Source organism: Crocodylus porosus, unplaced genomic scaffold (assembly GCF_001723895.1).
Source record: "Crocodylus porosus isolate Cpor-Errol unplaced genomic scaffold, CroPor_comp1, whole genome shotgun sequence".
In the NCBI taxonomy this organism is placed as follows: Eukaryota; Metazoa; Chordata; order Crocodylia; family Crocodylidae; genus Crocodylus; species Crocodylus porosus.
In genome coordinates this window covers 7,777,766-7,795,631 of record NW_017728917.1, presented here as the reverse complement: position 1 = coordinate 7,795,631, position 17,866 = coordinate 7,777,766, and the positions used below count along the sequence as shown (strand labels likewise).

General features: G+C 40.3%; 1 protein-coding gene across 2 annotated transcripts in view; it reads right to left on the bottom strand.

Annotated features, from left to right (window-relative positions):
- Positions 1-5,986: 5,986 nt before the first annotated feature.
- Positions 5,987-17,866, bottom strand: part of PDZRN3 (PDZ domain containing ring finger 3) — a 181,263-nt gene continuing 169,383 nt past the window's right edge. For both annotated transcript variants that reach the window (XM_019536633.1, XM_019536634.1), the window contains 5 exons: positions 15,116-15,214; positions 12,450-12,512; positions 11,290-11,391; positions 10,164-10,280; positions 5,987-8,414 (listed from right to left, as the gene is read on the bottom strand). In XM_019536633.1, coding sequence (XP_019392178.1) covers positions 6,861-8,414; positions 10,164-10,280; positions 11,290-11,391; positions 12,450-12,512; positions 15,116-15,214 — 1,935 coding nt within the window. In that variant the 3' untranslated portion in view covers positions 5,987-6,860. The remainder of the gene's footprint in view (positions 8,415-10,163; positions 10,281-11,289; positions 11,392-12,449; positions 12,513-15,115; positions 15,215-17,866) is intronic.

Here is a 17,866-nt window from a genome sequence, read left to right as displayed (position 1 = left end):
CCTGCCTACAAAGTTTGTGCCTATGGGGCCACCTGTATGGCCTACGTTTGGTGGAGACGAGGCCAGAATAAGAACAACAGTATAGGAAATACTTTGGGTCAGATGAGGGCATTTTGGGATCTTGCCCAGGTGTTAGAGAGAGACCTCTTGCCTGAGCCCATGGTCATCCAGTTGTCCTCCCTATGCAGCTCGTGGAAGTTTCTATATTAATTGACAGTAGGTCAGTCATCCAGCATCCATAGCCACCCATCTCGTACTGTAGAAAATAACATAAAACAGGCTCAAGAGGCAAGGACTAGTTTTTCCCCTGTAAAGTCATCTGATCCTGGTGCTATTTTGCATCATGATTGACCACTTTTATTTAGCACGCCATTAGTTCTGCAGGGTTACTTAAAGATGAATATTTTAACAAAAGTTTAAACTGTGTGTCACTAGGAATTTTGTATTTAGGACATAAACCCATCTCTCTTCAGGAGCATCTCTGATTGGAAAACCGATGAAAACATCTGCTTAAGAAATTAGAAGACCTATAAATACCCTGCAATAAAAACCCCAAGTAAGCTTTTTTTTGTTTTGTTTTGTTTTGTTTTGTTGCAGTGAGGAATTTAAACCTAATCAAATGCAGGGGCCTCCGTGTTGAGTTACAGCATCCACTTGTGTCTTACCTCTGTTTTGTGACTTTTTTCTAATTAGTTTATGCTCCACATAAATCCTTAATACAAGGACTGTGTTGAAAACAATTGAAAACAAAATAAAAAGAGGAGTTTAAATTGCTTATGGCTTGCTTTGTATGGCTTCCAGGCATTTGAGCAATTTTGCTAACAAGTATCCTGTAACCTATTTCCAAAGGCCACTAGCAGATAATTATATTTGGTTAATTTACATACTTTCAGTTTATAAACCTAATTAGTTCTCCAACCAGTAGTCCCTAGGCAATATGTAGTCCTACCTCATTTTATTTGTGATCCCTAATGTGCAAGTTCTCTTGTTTTAATTTGAAAAAACAAACAAACCCCAACACAACAACACAGTGCTGTTAGATTTGGTTCAGGGCTTTCCCATTTCAGTGCACACCTAAACTGGCTGGTTCCATGCTGATTTAAATCGCAAATATCTCACATTTTTCTAGACCCTCCTTTCTATTATGGCTAGAAGAACTTCTGCAAGGGAATTGACCTGTTTGTTTGACAGCAAGGTTATTTGTACTGTATTCAAAATGTATCTGATCAGATTCTGTACCAACTCCTATGTTGTAGAGCCACGCTGAAGTTATTAGGGTTGCACAAGGGGCAGCACATACTTGTCTGGCCCTTTTTTATTGGGTATGTGACAGAATGTCAAACAGTTGGGAAAGGTGCATTTAGCAGGGTGAATCTGCTCATCCTAGTGAAATAGGATGCGAGGGCATTGTTAGGTATATTGCTGGGGTAAGTGCTACGTGGACCTCTTGCTTCCTACTCATTTGAGTCCATTTCAGTAAATCTTTTAAATTTACAATGTAAACTTTTCTATTCTTCCATTGTCTGCTTACCAGTATCTGAATGTGAGAGTTTTTTGGTCTTCATTAAGCTACAGAAAATCTCTGAAGCATTGGTCATCTTTCTTTTTTAAGGGGGATAAGAGAGTGCTACTAGGACTCTGCTGATACATGCTTTCTATTTTACTAATTTATGGGTGTATCTCCACGTGATGCTATGTCACTGTAGCAATGTCCTAGGGCGAGGTAGCATCTGCAGGCAAAAACCGTGACCCTAAGAGAACCGGGCAACATGAAAACTGCTGCAAATATGTCACGGTAGCACCGCACTCCCGCAATATACTGCATCGGTACAGCGACGTAGCAGCTAAAAACAACGATGTGCTGCGTACACGGCGCAGTACGAGCTGTTACTGTGCCATCAATTAGTGCTTCCAAAAGGAAGTACTAAATGATGGTGTAGTAACAATGGTGCCATAGGGACATGTGTAGATGCGCCCTTTTCCCTATAAATAATAGCATTCTTCTTATTTGGGAATTTGGATGAAGTGGGCCATGGTTTGGATATACTCCATGGAGGTGAAAGAGAAATGGGACAAATGAAAACAGCTAAAGTTCTGTAAATTTTCTTGAGAAAGAAGGCTACTATTTACTTAGCCTGCCTTGAGTATGATGTCTTTCTTACTAACTGAAACAACATGGCAGCTCTACATGTATTGACCCCATCCAAGAATTGTGCTTCCAGGAGTATGAATAACCTGTGTTAAAGTAAAGGGTGCTGGTGGTTGGACAGGGTCATTCGCACACAAACACATGAATCACTCCCCAGGCCCACTTAAATGTTAGAATGATACTCCATAGTTCATGGACAGCTTGGCAAGACATCTTCCCTTTGGGTTTTAGGAATAACCTGAACTTAGCAAGAAACATTATTTCCTGACACTCTATTACACATGGGTTTTCTTGCAAGGATCAGTGTCTCAGGCAACCGTAATAGAAATGTAGGTTATTTTCGAATGTCTTGAACAACTGCATACTATTTTCAGAAAGTCTTTGGTGGAAACAACCCTTCTGGGCACAGTGGATTGAATTTTGGTCTCATTTACCCCTGTGTAATGAGTTCAAAATTAAATGAATCATACGGTAGTGTTGAGGTTACCATATAAATAGTCGAAGTCCAATATTCCTTCTGTGAGCAACAAAAAGAGCTGAAACCATCCTATCCATTGGAACGCTAAGTACTTTTGCACGGCTAGGACAAAGACTAGAGATGAAAACAAGAAAACTAGATGAGAAGGAAAGTTGCTCGACCTGCCATGGACACTTGTTCGTATTGGGTTTAAGGTTAGGGTGAAGAGGAAGAAGTTATTTTGTTAAGCATGGCCAAGCCAGCATTGACTGCACACCTTGAGCTATTTTGAATCGAGAGAACTCACCTTGCAAAAGTTTGCATTGCAATTGATGGGGTTCCTCAGACTAAGGGCCTTGAAGCAGGGACTGTGACCTGCTGTGCTCCTTTCAACTCCAGGGTGAAAGCAAAAGGTGGGGTTGAGGAACTAAACTTGCGCTCAGGAGGGAGATCTGAATGCAGAGATAAGCCAAAAGTCGTCACCTGCTCTCGATTAATTTATACGAGGCAATTTGCTGAGAAGTCATAGGGGCAAAGAGCAAGTAACTCTAAGATATAAGAAAGTTTTGTGTCATCTAACCATAAAGATGGGGGAACAGGAGGCAGCACTGTTGCTGCTTCTGGCCTTCCTGGGGATGAAGGTTATAATGGGCATGGATGCAACAGAGAGAGAGAGTCTTTGGAAAAGGACTAGCCTGAACCTGCAGGTAGTTTCCAAGTTCTCTTTACAGAGCTAAAGAATCTGTCTTTTAAAACAATATTACCAGGGCCGGCTGGCGCACAGCCTGGTGGAACAACAACCTGTGAAAATGAATCTGTTCAGCAGTGCTTGGGACCGGAGAGACTAAATGAATTTGTTCATGTGTGCCTTTGGTTGGGGGGTGGCTGGTCATGTTTTGGAACTTGATTTCATAGAAAGCCAAAGCTGAAATGAGTCTGGAGGGACTGGATTTAATAGGGCTTTGAAGTCTTTGTCTTCATTTAGGATGCCAGGATTGCATTTATTGTGCTCCTTTCCAAGTCTTCCCTTTACATTTATTTTGGATTTATTCACTTATGAAGCTTTGCACCATGATGAAATAAGTAAATGGACTTGCTTCTGCCACCTCCGCCTCCCAACCCCCCTGTACCTCCTCTTCCTGAGCTACATTAATTTCCAAACACAATTTATTCCATCTAGTTTCTCTCCTGTTACAGATGAGCTGATCTGGCTAAGGAATCGGTTGCCAGAGCATTCGCTCTGCTCCTGGTTTATTACTGGAAACAGTGGGGAAAAAATGGTTCTTAGGGATGGAATGGTACACATTTTCAAAGCTAGGAGTGCTAAGTCTTTCAATAAATTCCTATCATCAAAGTTTTAACACAGGAAAGAAGACAGACATCCAGGGACCACAAAACTGTCCCACAAGCCACACTAGCAGCTCATTATAAGTCGTCTATGAATTCCATCAGATCTGCATCTGTTCATTTAAAAGTTTGGTAAATGTCCAAGGGGGTCTGCGATAAATTCTGAGGTTTGACAGTGGCCCATTGGTCTAAAGAGTTTGGGAACCATTTATCTAGGTGGGGAGTTGAAGAATCCAGAGTTTGAATAACTTTGGCAGAGATTTGCATGATGGCCCAAGATTCTGAGCTGAAAAGTTGATTTTTGCTGTTTCTGTGGATTGATCTTAATGATCTACTAATGGGTAAATGTGATAAAAATGATAAAATTCACACCACAAATATTTAGCAGTAAAAAGGCTCCGGAAAGGGATTAGAGATAGAGGAAGCGTGTAGCCAAGAATCTGATTTAAACATCTTGGCACAAGTAACCTTGTATTGTTTGTGCTTTGCTATACTTTATTTCTACATGTCAACCTTTTGTACCAAACACAGAAAACTTTTCCTGCTGTTCTGTCCTTTATCCCATAATTATGATATTTGGCACTTGTGTTACTGAGGATAAAAGAACCAACATCTGAAAATATTATTCCTGAGGAGCATTTTATTTACAGTAATGGCTCAATGTAATTTTTTTTCTCATGGGAGCATTGCAAGAACTGCTCAGGAGTTTCTAGATGGGGTGGGAGGGGCGGGAACTGGCTTAAATATATTTTCATGCTTGATTTATGATGTGATTCCATCTTGATTGTCTGTCTGTCCATTTTCAATGCTAAAATTTGTAAGAAGCAATGTTACTATGTTTGGGCTTAATACAGTAAGAAGCCAGAATAGAAGAGCTTCAAGTCAGAGGAGGAAAGTAAGCTGCTTCTGCTGAAGGCCATGTTGTAAAAGTCACGTTATCTTTTCTGCTATGTCACGATCATGGTGTTTAATATTCTGAAACATCTTGGTGAAATCCTGGCTCTGAAGAAGTCTATAGAAAAACTCCCATTGGCTTCAAGGGCAGAGTCTCATCTGTGCTAAATGTACAGAGCTTTGTACATTTTATGTCAGTGGAGCTGGGACACTTTCCACAAGGAAGTGGTGCCTAGTCTGCAGAGTAGAGTGCTGTGGGGGATAGCAGGTACACACTTAATACTGCACTTACGTGACCAGCAAAAGATTTAAAAATAACTTATACATTTTGCTTCTTTATAATGAACAGAATACTTTGAAAAGTTTGATTTTTCTTTCTTTCTGTGCATCTCTTTCCGTCTTTCTTTGTCTTTGTCTGTATGTCCGTGACAAACTTAAGATTATAAAGTGTGTTCTCTCTGTTTTGGAGGAGCCTAGAGAGAGGCACGAGGCCTGTTCAAAATGAAACACTGCCGATCATCTGAAGGCACTGAATGACTTAATTCATCCAAAAATTAATCAGTCGGTGGAGTTAAATGTTTAACACAATTTTTGTACAGCTTTTCAATCTTTTCCCCTCTTATTTTCCCATCCTTCTCTCTGAGTATTTAGTATTTTTCAAGTATGTCAGCCTTGACCACATCTGGATTTCTAACAAGAATGAGAGAGAAGAAAAGTGGAGTGGGGAAGGGAATGCTTTTTGTTTCTACTCGTTCTGGGGCAGAAGAGGAATCAACACCAAATATTCAGGCTACTTTTGTTTATCATAAATAAAGCCAAAAAATAGTAGGGATAGGGCAAAAGTCCCTTTTTTCCTTTTCCTTCAGAGGTTACCTGTAATAAATGTTCTGTCAGCTGATAGAAGAATTATCATCCAATTCTAGTCTTACTATTTATCTGTAATAATTCTCGGTGGTTGACGTTTACAAAGATGTATTTTTTTTTTTAAACCCAAAAAAGTGTAGTGCATTTTTGTCATACTGATTCAAAATCTAGCAGGCGGTCCGCTAGCAAATGAACAACTTGCTTTTCTGCTGCACTCCGGATCTATCAGTGCAACTTGAACAAGACTCTGGGCTAAAGAATAAATTCATAGCATATGAAATATAAAACAATAATTTATTTTACTTCAATTTACTTGTTAATGTTTGTAACTAATCATGATTTTGTAATTCAGTACATTCAAATCTACAAAGCAAACAGGTACTACCATGGGCTTTTCAAATTACACAAACTGTCTTATATAAACAAATCGGCTGTACATGCACATTCTTTCAACAGGTCGCAACATTTGCAAACATGCTTTAAAATCCTTTAAAGCTGCAGTATACTGTACTTTGCTTCAGGCCTTTCAGATGAAACCGATATACTTCCTTTAGAAACCTTACAAAGAAAAATGTTTAAATGCTGATCCTAACTCTAAAAGACTGCTGTTTTGATAAATGTTAAATATTACAGGAGACTGACTCTATCAGGAATTCAATAGTTTTGAGCTTAAACCTTGAGCTAAATATTGATAAACAGCACTGTGCGCCAAAAGACACAACAGCAAAGTAATATCACAAAATATGGTTTCACAAAAAAAAAATACATATTTGCAGTTGCTTTTGTGTTTAGGCAAAGAAAAGCATGTGTAACTTTTTAATATGAATATAGGTTAAAAGCAAATTACCTGTGTAAGTATGGGTAATACATTTGCTGATATTAAAACACTTCATGTAAATGGTAACAAGAAAAAATAAAATAAAACGTACAATCAGTATTCCAAAAGGGTCTGTTAATATTGCCTTTGAAGTAGACGGGTGAGCTTTCTTTCCGCTCTCCAACAGTGTCAGCGCCCAGAGTTGTAGAGTTCAGTACTTGAACTATAAAGTGGATGACTGTATCTTATATACAAAAAACTTGCCACATTGAACGAGGCAGTGAATTCTACCCCAATGGTAGTGTTTTATGTACATAATTCAGCAATGGAGATTATACAGTAGTCACTGACAGGAAGGAATTGTACACTCTTGTGCCATCGGGTGACTTTGTGCCATGGGTTAACAGTTCTTGGATTGTCATCCAGTTGTCAAATATCTTTTTATTTCTTTTCTTCATCATTTTTTTGTGGCTCAGTTCAATGATATTCATTTCCTTCTTCTCTTCTGCACCTTGCTGTTCCTTTAAACAATCCAACCTGCTCTGCATCATGAACTCTCGCCTTCGCCTCTGCTCCTTCGCTTTCACCAAATGCTGCTTCCGTTCCTCCTTGCTCCAGTAACGGCCCATCTTCATTTCACTTATCGCATCGTCATCTGTAGTCATACCGCTGCGCTCTTCCTTAATCTTGATGGCACGCTCTCTCAGCAGTCTGTCCCTGACTGGCCTCTTCGTAATGTAGCGGGTCCCATCGCTCCTGATCTTGACTTTCCATTCCATCCTGGGCTCGCTCTGGCTTGACGAATTCAAGTCTTTGCACATGCTGACCAGGCTCATTTGGCTCTGTGCATATTCCACAGCTGATTTCTGTTGAATCAGCTGCATGTAGCTCTGATAGTGCTGTGCATGGGCAGGGATATGAGCATGCTTGTATGGAGAGTGATGATATGGGGAGATGTAGGACCCACCCGGTTTTTGAAAGTGAGTTGGGCTTTTGCTTCCATCGCTGTTTTTTCTGTCCTTGCTTTCCAGCTGCTTGCCAAGGTCAGGATCTTTAGGAGACGAGTGATACTTAGCAGTGCTGGAGTCATGACTTTCCGAGCTAGGTAGCAAATTCTTCTGGGAGGCGTTGTATGCAGTTGCCCCCTCGTTAGCTTGGCAATCGGTTCCTTCTGCAATTCTGCGCAGTGAATTGTCAGGAGAAATCTCTAGTGTGAGCGGTGTACTTCGGCAGCTTTCCCCTGTGTTATATGCACTCGAGCTATCCTTGTCGGATTTTTCCGGGAGCTCTGTAATGTCAGAGAGCTCGTGTCTGCGCAGGTCAATGCTTGTGTTGTAGTTGCGGAACCCACTGTTATGGAGCATCCAGGGCTCTCGGTATTGCTCTTTCAGCTGTTGCATTTTATGAGCTCTCACGATGTTCAGGCACTCCAACTCAATGTTCCTCAGCTCCTCGTTCAGCATCTCCAGCTCTCTATCGACGCTCTCTTGGTCGCTTTTGCTTATATCCAGGGCACTGTTGTGATAATAGAGGCTGTAGGGGTTGCCAGACTTGACCTGACACTTGAGTTCCAGTAGTTCCCGGAACCTCTCGCACTCGTCTACTGGGATGCCAAGGAAATCGGCGTCTGTGCAATCAGCCGAGATAAACGATTCGTTGCTGAACGGCACGTCGCCACTTCCAAGCGTGTCATGACTGTATGGCAGCTTCTGCTGGCTCCCTAAAGTGTTAGAGGAAGTCATGTGATCGTCAGCGTTGTTCTCTTGCTCTGAGCTCTCGTCATTGCGAGTGCTGTCATCCGTGCGTCCCACACCGCTGTCCTTCTCGTGCTGGTTGGATAAAATCGTTGCTGTGTCCGTGGTACCTCCATCTTCATCGTGCTTCTTCTGGAAACAAAAACCGAAATGTAAAACAGTCTACAGGTGAACAGTCTGCAAGTTTTAAAGAATAATAATAATGAAAAAAACTTTAGAGCAATTTTAAAGATTTCTCACTCTGCCATGGATGGCTGTTTAGTTTCTTTGCATCTTCTAGTCAGCACAGATAGAAAATTTTACGTTTGAAAGAACTCCAAGGCAGGGTAATTGTAGAAAACCATATTCTGGTCTTCTACAAAGCTCAGGACTAGATTTCCAACTGTATAATTATTGCACCAGATTTCTGGGTTTTCTGCTTCCCACAGGGAAAATGGAGAAAAACACGGATTTCCCCCTTTCCCCAACAAAAATGCCAATTTTTCATTTTGGCAGAGGACCATGTGGATTTTGCACTTTTGCAAAGAGTTCTCTACAGGCTGGCAGAATTCCAGAAATATCCAAATCAAAAACCAAAATGTATAGGTATTTAGAATTTATTCTGTTGTAGTGATATGGGCACTGATAGGCTTCCAGACTGCTTTAAAATTGTAAATATATCAATAAAACACTGTGTTCAGTTGATATAGAGAGAGATAGAGGGATGTCTCTAGATATCTATATCTATCAATTGAACACAGTGTTCTATTGATATATTTACAATTTTTATATAGGCGTTTCATTTTAATTGCGGATTTGGGGGGTTTTATCAGAGAATTTGCAATTTGTGATTTTTTTTTTTTTTAAATTTATCAGAGAAAACCAGGATCCCTGGTCACATATAAACTTTTCCCCCCTGTTATCCCATCGGCTGCCTGCCTCATGTGTTTAGGCTGCAAGGCCTTTGAGGCAGACCCCGTGTATTTATGCCGAATGCCACGCCGGGTTTCCACTTCTGTAAGTGCTGCTGTAATAGTCGTCACCACAATCACAGTCATGGAATCGCAGGTTTGGAAGGGACCTCCAGGGAAGTTCTTTTGCTTTTTCCCTGAGGCCTAGGCTAAATCTGCTTTGCTGAGGTTTAAGCCAACTGCTCTGCATCATATGTTGTGCAGCAGGGGAGGATGACTGTTCTCCCTCTTATTTATGGCATCCTTTCAAATATTTGAAACCTGCTGTCATGTTCACTCTTAATCTCCTTTTCACCAAACCGATTATACCTAGTGCTCTTGATTTTTCTTCATCCAGCTTGTAGTCTGACTCCTTTGTCACTCAGCTCTGGATTCTTTCTAGTTTCTCTAAATCCTTCTGAAAATGTAGAGCCCAGAATTGCGCTCCATAGTCCAGCTTGAGGCTAACCACTACCAAGCTGAGTGGTACAAACACTGTATATAATGTGGAGGAAACCTCTCACTACCAAGAATGTTATGCTTGATTTAGGATTAAATATTTCCACATAGAGAATTCTTTATCTTTCACCTGATTTTATACTGACATTTGTTCATTTTCAGTATTCTCCAGTCCATCCTCTTAACACCCACATACCTAATTTTGACTTCTTTCAAAGAGCAAAGCCAAAACAGTGGAGAATATGAGAAAGGGCATTAAAGCCTTGAACTGCATTTGTGTTAAAGGGGAGGAGAGAGGATCTGAAAATGGCTTTGCTTATTGATATGATACTTTCCATGTGGTTTACATGATTCTTGATTTGAGTCATGGAACATCATGATTTAGCACAAACCAAACATCCACATTAAAAGTCCCGGTAAATACATTCAGCCAAGTTCAGTATTAGACTCCCTAAGTGTAATGTGAGGTTTTGACAGCATCACACAACATTACCTGCTGAAGTATGCTGGCAGTAAATTGCATTGCTTGGTGGTGCTGTTCCTCTAGCATGTCCATGTGCAAGTCATCCAGAAAATCATTTCTGTCATCATCCATCCAGCCTTCATCCAGCTGCAGGATAGGGAACAGCAACAACACTCCAAATATGAATGTAATGTGACAGACACAGGCAACTTCTTTGCAGCAAATTAACAGGAGATTAAGGGAGGCACAGTACAGTGATCTCAGCTGTGCATGTCTCCTGCATGAACTATTCTTAAGTGCAAACACTAATCTTCCCAATCTTTTCCTTGCATTTGCGTGCTTGGCTCTCCAATAGTAAAATCTGTCCCACAGTAATTGATTTAGCTGTTCTGTCAATCAGAATAGAAATCTATTCTCAACAACAAGCTCTCCTCCACCCCCAATGTCGTGTCCACTTATCTCAAGGAGAAAAAAAAGGTGGGGAGTGGGTATCACTGTGTTCACAAGCCCAAACCGGAACTATGCCAAGCATGGGCAAGCACTGTTAGAAAGTCAGACATATATCCCCACTAATAATTGGAGTAAATGCTGCTGAATGAGCATGACGCTTCTTATCTCTGACGTAGAGGAAGAGTCAAGGATCTTGTGTCAAACCCAAACCCTGCAGCTGAGAGTAACAGCTTGGACTTAGCCAAAATGCGAGTCGCACTTTGCTTTAAGGCTCCACTTTAGCGAGGGTTTATAAAAGGCTACTAAATGATTAATGATGTTTTAATAAATGATTGAACAATTGCTGGGGGTTTACTATAGAGTTCAATAGGTTGTTTATAACTGCAGCTTGTAATCATTTGTAACACCTTCTAGTGAGTGTGATTATAACCATCTGTAACATGTACTAGCTATGTCTTTAACCAGACTGAAACACATATTAATAATTCATGAAACTTGAATTGCAAAATGTCATGTAAAGATCATGAACTCTCAGACTTCCCTTATTTCAGATGCTGCGTGCATCCAATCTAACTGCAGAACACAGTTTTAAATAGAAATCTTAACCCTCTTTAAAAAACAAGTTATTACTTTTCTAGGAAGCAGATTCTCTGTTTTAAATTTATGGTAAATATAAGGTAGCTTTGTGTACTGGATGCAACGATACCTGAATTTCTGGCCTTGCTACAAGTAAGGAGACATTCTTGCTTTCTTCACTGGTGAGGAGTGCCACAGCTTCCTCTCGGTTCTGTACTTCTATGCCATTAATCTAAAAATATTGAATAAAGAAGAATCAGCAAAAGGGTAAAATCCTTTAGTTTGGATACACATTTTCTTTCAGGCTGCCTGGCTGGATAGATTCTGGGATGAAACATGGTACATAGTGTCCCTGCGTGAATCTGCAACAGTGGAGAATGTACGTAATGTTATGGCAGTGTCAGAGCGATGTTATAGCCATGATGGCCAAGGAATTACCTGGGAGGCAAGGAATTTTTTTTTTTTATTTTTTTTTTTGGAGGGTGATATCTTTTATTGGACCAGCTGCATGGTTGGAATAAAATTAGGCAAGCCTTAAATGCAAGATGTTCTTCATCAGGTCACTGATGAAGTTGTGGCAGATTTGCTGATTGGAGGCTGTATGTGGCTATGGAGATTTGCTTGGCATTTAGACACGAATTGGACATCTGATCACTGGGACCCCTTGGCAGCAGAGTACTAAAGTGCTACCAAATCGGTTGCTCCAAAAAAGCATGTGCACCGTGGGACTGCAGTAGGAGGATCCTGTATAGGAGTCCGGAGTGGGGCTCTTTGTCTGCAAAGAAAATGCTTGTGTTGCACTGAAAATGGGTGCAGCCATGTGCAAAAATAGAGGGAGACAGAATTCAGTGTTAATGGGTGCCAAGCATCTCTGCAAAAGGCAAGGTGTACTGGTAAAACGTTCCGGTGCAGACCAGGATTAGGGAGGGAGGAAAGGATCCATCACTGCCAGGGAATGAGGCAGGTATCTTTGGTGGAGGGTTAACATCTCACCTCAGTGCAAAAATGGCTTATCAACCTTTCCTCAGCCATTCCTGTTTGGGTTAGTATAGGACTTACTCCACGTGACCGAGGCTACCAAAATCTAGCCATTAGGGGTTTGACTAAACCAGCTAAACAGGAGCTCAAAGGAAAATCTTTTGAAAAAGCTTCACGTATCAGACAATCGTGGAATGACTCCCATGGTAGTGATCCTAAAATAAAGTTAATGAAGCAATTTGATGTATACAGTTGAATGGCTGTGGTTTATTGGGCTATGCAATCAAGCTCTCAATCATTTGCACAACATACTTGAATAATGCGATCTCCCTCTCGTAGACGACCATCTTTTGCAGCAATGCTGTTGGGATCGATCTACAAAACAGAAGAGTTGTAAATGTGTTGGAGGTTTAAAAGCTCAGTCCTTCACTTCCCATTTTAAACCATGCTTATGATGTGAGTAATGTATTTTATATAGAGATGCTGGGTCCATGGTTGGGTCTTCTCACCTAACGATTACAGAGTTTTCACTTGCTTTCATGAGAAGGGGTGAAACGGAGGTGAAAGTGTCCGAGTAAAATACAAAATGTTTTCTTCATGCCACGAATCACCGAAGAAGACACCAGGTTTGTATTAAACATTGCATGAGTTAATTGGGTTTTGTTATTTAACATTCTGATGTTTACATGCAGGGCTGTAATCTGAGCCTGTATGTCTTTTACCTGCGACGCAGAATTAGGAATAAACATGTTTGGAGCGGTTTTCTCTTTATATCACTTAGGAAAAAATTAACGCAGAAATGAAATGCAGTGAACATTAATATATTATTGGCAGTTTTAAATGTGGAATTGACAGATACATAAAGTAAATTTTCGAATTCTAGGTTGGTAAGTACGAGGACATTAGGATTAAACCCCAGTTAAAGCATTTACCCTGGCATTGTCCATAGATTGGAATAGGCTAGTGCAGGCGTTACCAAACTTGGAGGAACAGCTTGCACTGGCTAGGAAAATCATTGTCATGTCATAGATGTTTATCTGAAAAGTTTTTGAGTTTCAGACAAAAACTTGTATTTTGTCCCAAGTGGAAACATGGAAAAAGTCACTTTTTATGCCAAATAAAAAAGTGAATGTGTACACAGATTTCTGTGAAGTCGCAACTAGTTTCCTTTCTATGTACCTTTTTGTAGTAATTTTTCCAGCCTCTAAAAGAAGATCAAAGAGTTTGCAACAGTTAAGCAGACCCTAAAACGGGTGACTGAAGAGCTCCCAGGGTTGCTTAATATAGTCATTATTACTCCTATTAAAGTAGAACCTAGGGAACTTGTGCAAGGAGTCATACCATAAAAGGATCCCTATCGTTAGGATGGTAATGATGGGGTGTTCCTGTGAGCGTGCTGGGTATCATTTCCTTTGTTCTCTCTCTGAAGTGAGCTAACTTCTTACTCACAGGCTCAGGCCCATGAAAGGAAATCTGTTTATCTCACCCTGGCTGCCTTTTTCACTGCCATCCATTCCACCACTGTAAATCCAGACTAATTGCCATGAAATCGAGGACGTGCTTCCTGATTTACACCCGTGAGGAGGCCACCGCCAAACCTGATGTATCTTTGTAGTATCTTAGCCATTCCACGGAACAACTTGTGGGACTCGACAATGGGAAGTATTACTTTGAGCCGTGCTATTCCAAGAGACAGGATTGAAAGGCTGGCTGGAGAAGCTTGGGACAAGACGTTTTATCCTAGGACTTCATTATCTCTCTGCACAAATGCAGCCCTCGAGGTTGTGTAATGTGACGTACTCATTGATGCTGCCTTGCTACAAAATATATGGAAGCCATGAGGTCTTCAGACCTTTCTTGCTGAAGCCTTTTGAGTGGGTGGAGGAGCGGGCACGTGTATGTGCATGTGCGTCAGAGGTGTAAAAGCTGCTTCAACAAAATAAGGAGTTGGAGCGAATGGTCTGCTTATGTCTCTAAAAAGCTGGCTTCAAACTGATTGTCATTTATAAAATTTGGTGGATGGGCCTTAGTCTGTAGGATTACAAGGAAGAATCCTCGCCAGGTGTAAAGTAAACCAGGGTACCATTAATCTGTGTATAGACCACACGATGTGGTTCACAGCTGCGACTGGAGAAGTACAGGCCTCCTCTCATTCACATGCATCGGTTTTCTGTGGGTGGTTGAAATCCCTTTCAAAGATTATCTCAAGATGGACTTGCAAGGACTGTTAATCAAGTGTGTTCACCGAAGAGACCATCATCATAATAAGCAGCGCTGCCATTTTCATCCCCACCAGTTGCTACCCGAGGATGTGGGCACAGTTGAAAAGCAGGCATTTCTGCCAGACGCAGTTAATAAGTGGGACCATGCAAAAAGATGTTGATTTTTGCTGTTGCACTATCTGCGTGAACATGGATCAGGTACTAATTTCTGTTCGTTATTTATGGAGAAGCAAGAAGAACCTCCATTTTCTTTGTGGATTATACACACAGGTGCCGAGAGAGATTTTTTTTTTTCCCTAAATGCTCCTGGAAAAGAACCTCCAAGGAGAAAATCACACTGATGTGCAACACAATAAGCTGATTAAACACTTCAGTCTGTATTTTATGTACATAAATATGTCAGAACTGAAGAGGAAAGCACAGAAGAAAAGAAACAGATGAGAAATGCTGGAGGAAAACTGTTTGCTATGGTATAGTCTTGTTTTTTGAAGTACACTCCACTGAAATAGAGAGTGGAAACCTGGCTCTGCTGAAGTCAATGGGAGCTTTTGCCACTGACTTTAACGCGCCCAGGATTTCACTCGCAGTTTGGAGAAAAGGAAAAATAATCAGCTCGCTTCACATTATTCCACTTCCAGCTGTTCTTGGAAGGGCTTCAGATATGGTGTGAATGGGAGCAAGGATGGCATTTGTCTTAAATCCACCACTGCCATTTAAAAGACAAATTGTATCTTGCGTCAAGCTGCTCAATCTTACCTCGCTTACATAAATACCAATGTCATCTTCGTCGTCGGTCCTATAACAGACAGTAAGGCCAAGCTTGTCCTGGCTGTTCACTCGATGCAAGTCCACCTCCTAAGCAAAGAAATGACATATCTGTGAGTGATGAAAGCAGTTTTTCAAATGCAATGAAAATATTTTGCTTAAATGATATACTGGATCTCTTTTCATTTTACTGTGTAGACCAAGTTAACGTACTGAGCAAAAAGTGATTATGTACAGGCAATCAATACTTGGGACATTTTTAACCCCTCAATCAATATAAAGTCATTTTGAAAATGGACCTTCTATTGATTTTAAAGAAGAAAAATTACCTATATTTCATGTAGTGGCAAGACTTCAAATGCTAAAATACTTCAGAACGTATTATTTCAATATTTGCCATAGCTAGTATATATTTTTCTGTAAACAGTGAAGAATTTTGACACACTATTTTCTGACTGATTTGAAAGAGGACAGCACTCTGTTACCTTAATCCTCGTATTTTGTAACTGTCAGAAAAGAATGACTAATAAGTGTCTCAAAGGAAAGAGAAACATTGGTGGGAGCAAGATCTATAGATTTCAGAAATGCATTGGATACTGGTTGTAGAAATATGCTTTGACCTTCAGTATTTTGGTAGGGCTTGGGTGAAGCAATGCTATACCCTTTTAGTATTCTCTGGTCACCCTGTTGGTTTTGGAGACACCCAAGCCTTCTTTAAAATAAATAAATAAATAAGTCCAGACTTTATTGCTGCAAAGAAATCTCCTGGGTTAGACTCTCCCTGTGCTCATGGTTGCTTTGCAGTCTTCTACCAGGGGAAAGGAATTGTAGAGCTAGTGGAGACGTGGGACCAAGGATTCCCGCAGAGGGGAGAGCTCCCAACTATCACAGCTGTCTCCTCATCCCATGAATAGCATCCGTGGAAGTCCTGAGGTCCTCAGAGAGTTGCACTTCACAGACAACAGGACCTTTCAGGGCAGAACCACATTGTGGCCAGTCACACCACTGTGCTAGTCTGGAGGGTTTCTCCTGTGAGAAATGGAAGCTCCATTTTCCACCAGTGGCTACGTGTAGACACGAGTACTAAAATGTTTTAAGAGTCCCTGACAGCTGACTATTGGGGTGTGCTATGGCAGAAGGTCTGCAGAGGTTTTCTGTAGCCTAACTGAGGCTGAATGCAATAAAAGTGCTGGGATAGAGACTTGCTGTTGGGAATCAATTAAGAAAACTGAAAATTTGGGCAAAAAGGCATGTAGGAATCCCTGAATCTTCCCAAACAATAAGGGGGTGGGGCACAGAGACAACCCCTTCTGTATGTAGCATGAATGAGTCTCTTTGGCTTCTTACTATGTATTCAAATGTAAAAAGTCTTGATAACTTAATTTGTTATTTGAGAACATTCTCCTTTTCAATCTCTGGTGCCATTCATAAGGGTGGAAGACAATAGGTGATATGAATAATTTATTGGCATGTCTAGATGGCAGCTGCCAAGATCAGCAATCTCTTGTTATTTACTTGTCAACAGGTGTAATTTGTTTTTTTTTTGTTGTTTTTTGTTTGAATTTTTATTACTATTACTTGTAAAACAGCAGTAACGTCAGTGACATTTCAGATGGTATTTAAATGATTTCAATCAGTAGTATCCATGGTGAACTGCTGTTCTTTCTCTTCTCTTTTGTTACATAAAGGTTGAGCACATTGGTTTAATGGCAGAATTTTTTTTCCATATTTCTAACGTGTTTTCACTTTCAGAGAAGAGTTTTTCTGAAGCTCTTCAGCAGGAAAGCTTAGATCAAGTGGGCCTGATCTTAGTTATGCCAGTGACTGCAGTCAGTGCATTTGCTCTAGATTTTACCCCACTGTTAGCTGAGGCCAGAATCTAGTATGCTGCATTTTTCTATGTACCTTAATGAGACTTAGTGGAGGTACCTCTAAAAACAAACAAAAAAAAGGTCTTATGATTTTTTACAGGTCAGAGGCTGTGACCATAAAGCAAAGCGTACAGGACAGTAAAATGTAGCAGAGATGCACTATTTTGTTTTGCAGTGACAGAATACACCAAAGAATGGGGATATTTAGTTGTTATTAGGTATGTCCTACTTGGTAACTCCTTTATTCATTTCATTTCTGGAAGAGGAGATGGTGTTATTTACCAATTATTTTTATATTCTGTTTTTAATTTACTATTTGTTTAATAATGCATATTGACAATTAAAATGGGCATTGTTTCACTTCACAAGTAGGCAGGTGTTTGCATTTTAAAATGCAGCATCAGAGATAGTTTGAAGTTAATAATCACCTGGTGTATTATGTAGTATGCATGTTAAGGGAAACTAGTGTTTAGATAAGTAGTGTTTAGATGAATTGTTTTTTCTGTGGAAAAAAAAAAAAGATTCAGAGCAGGTGTTTAGAACCGGATTTTTATGGATATTTAGTTGGTAGACTTACCCTTGGGTACAATCCCTCCCGCCCTGGGTGAAAGCAGAAAAACTGGGATTTTATGCAACTCTAAATATGATAATTTTGTGTGCTTAAAAATCAGAGCAGCTGTTTTCTGTGTGCCTTCTCCTCAATAAAGTTTTAATATAATCATAAAGCTTTGAAAGATTTTATAGACACAATTGCATAAATCTAAATTCTTAAAAACATAGATTATTTTCAGGGGTGCAAGTTGATTCTACAAAACAAGAGTAATTATCTACAGAGCCCTCTGAGAGTTTGCCCCTATGTACTGAGAATTCA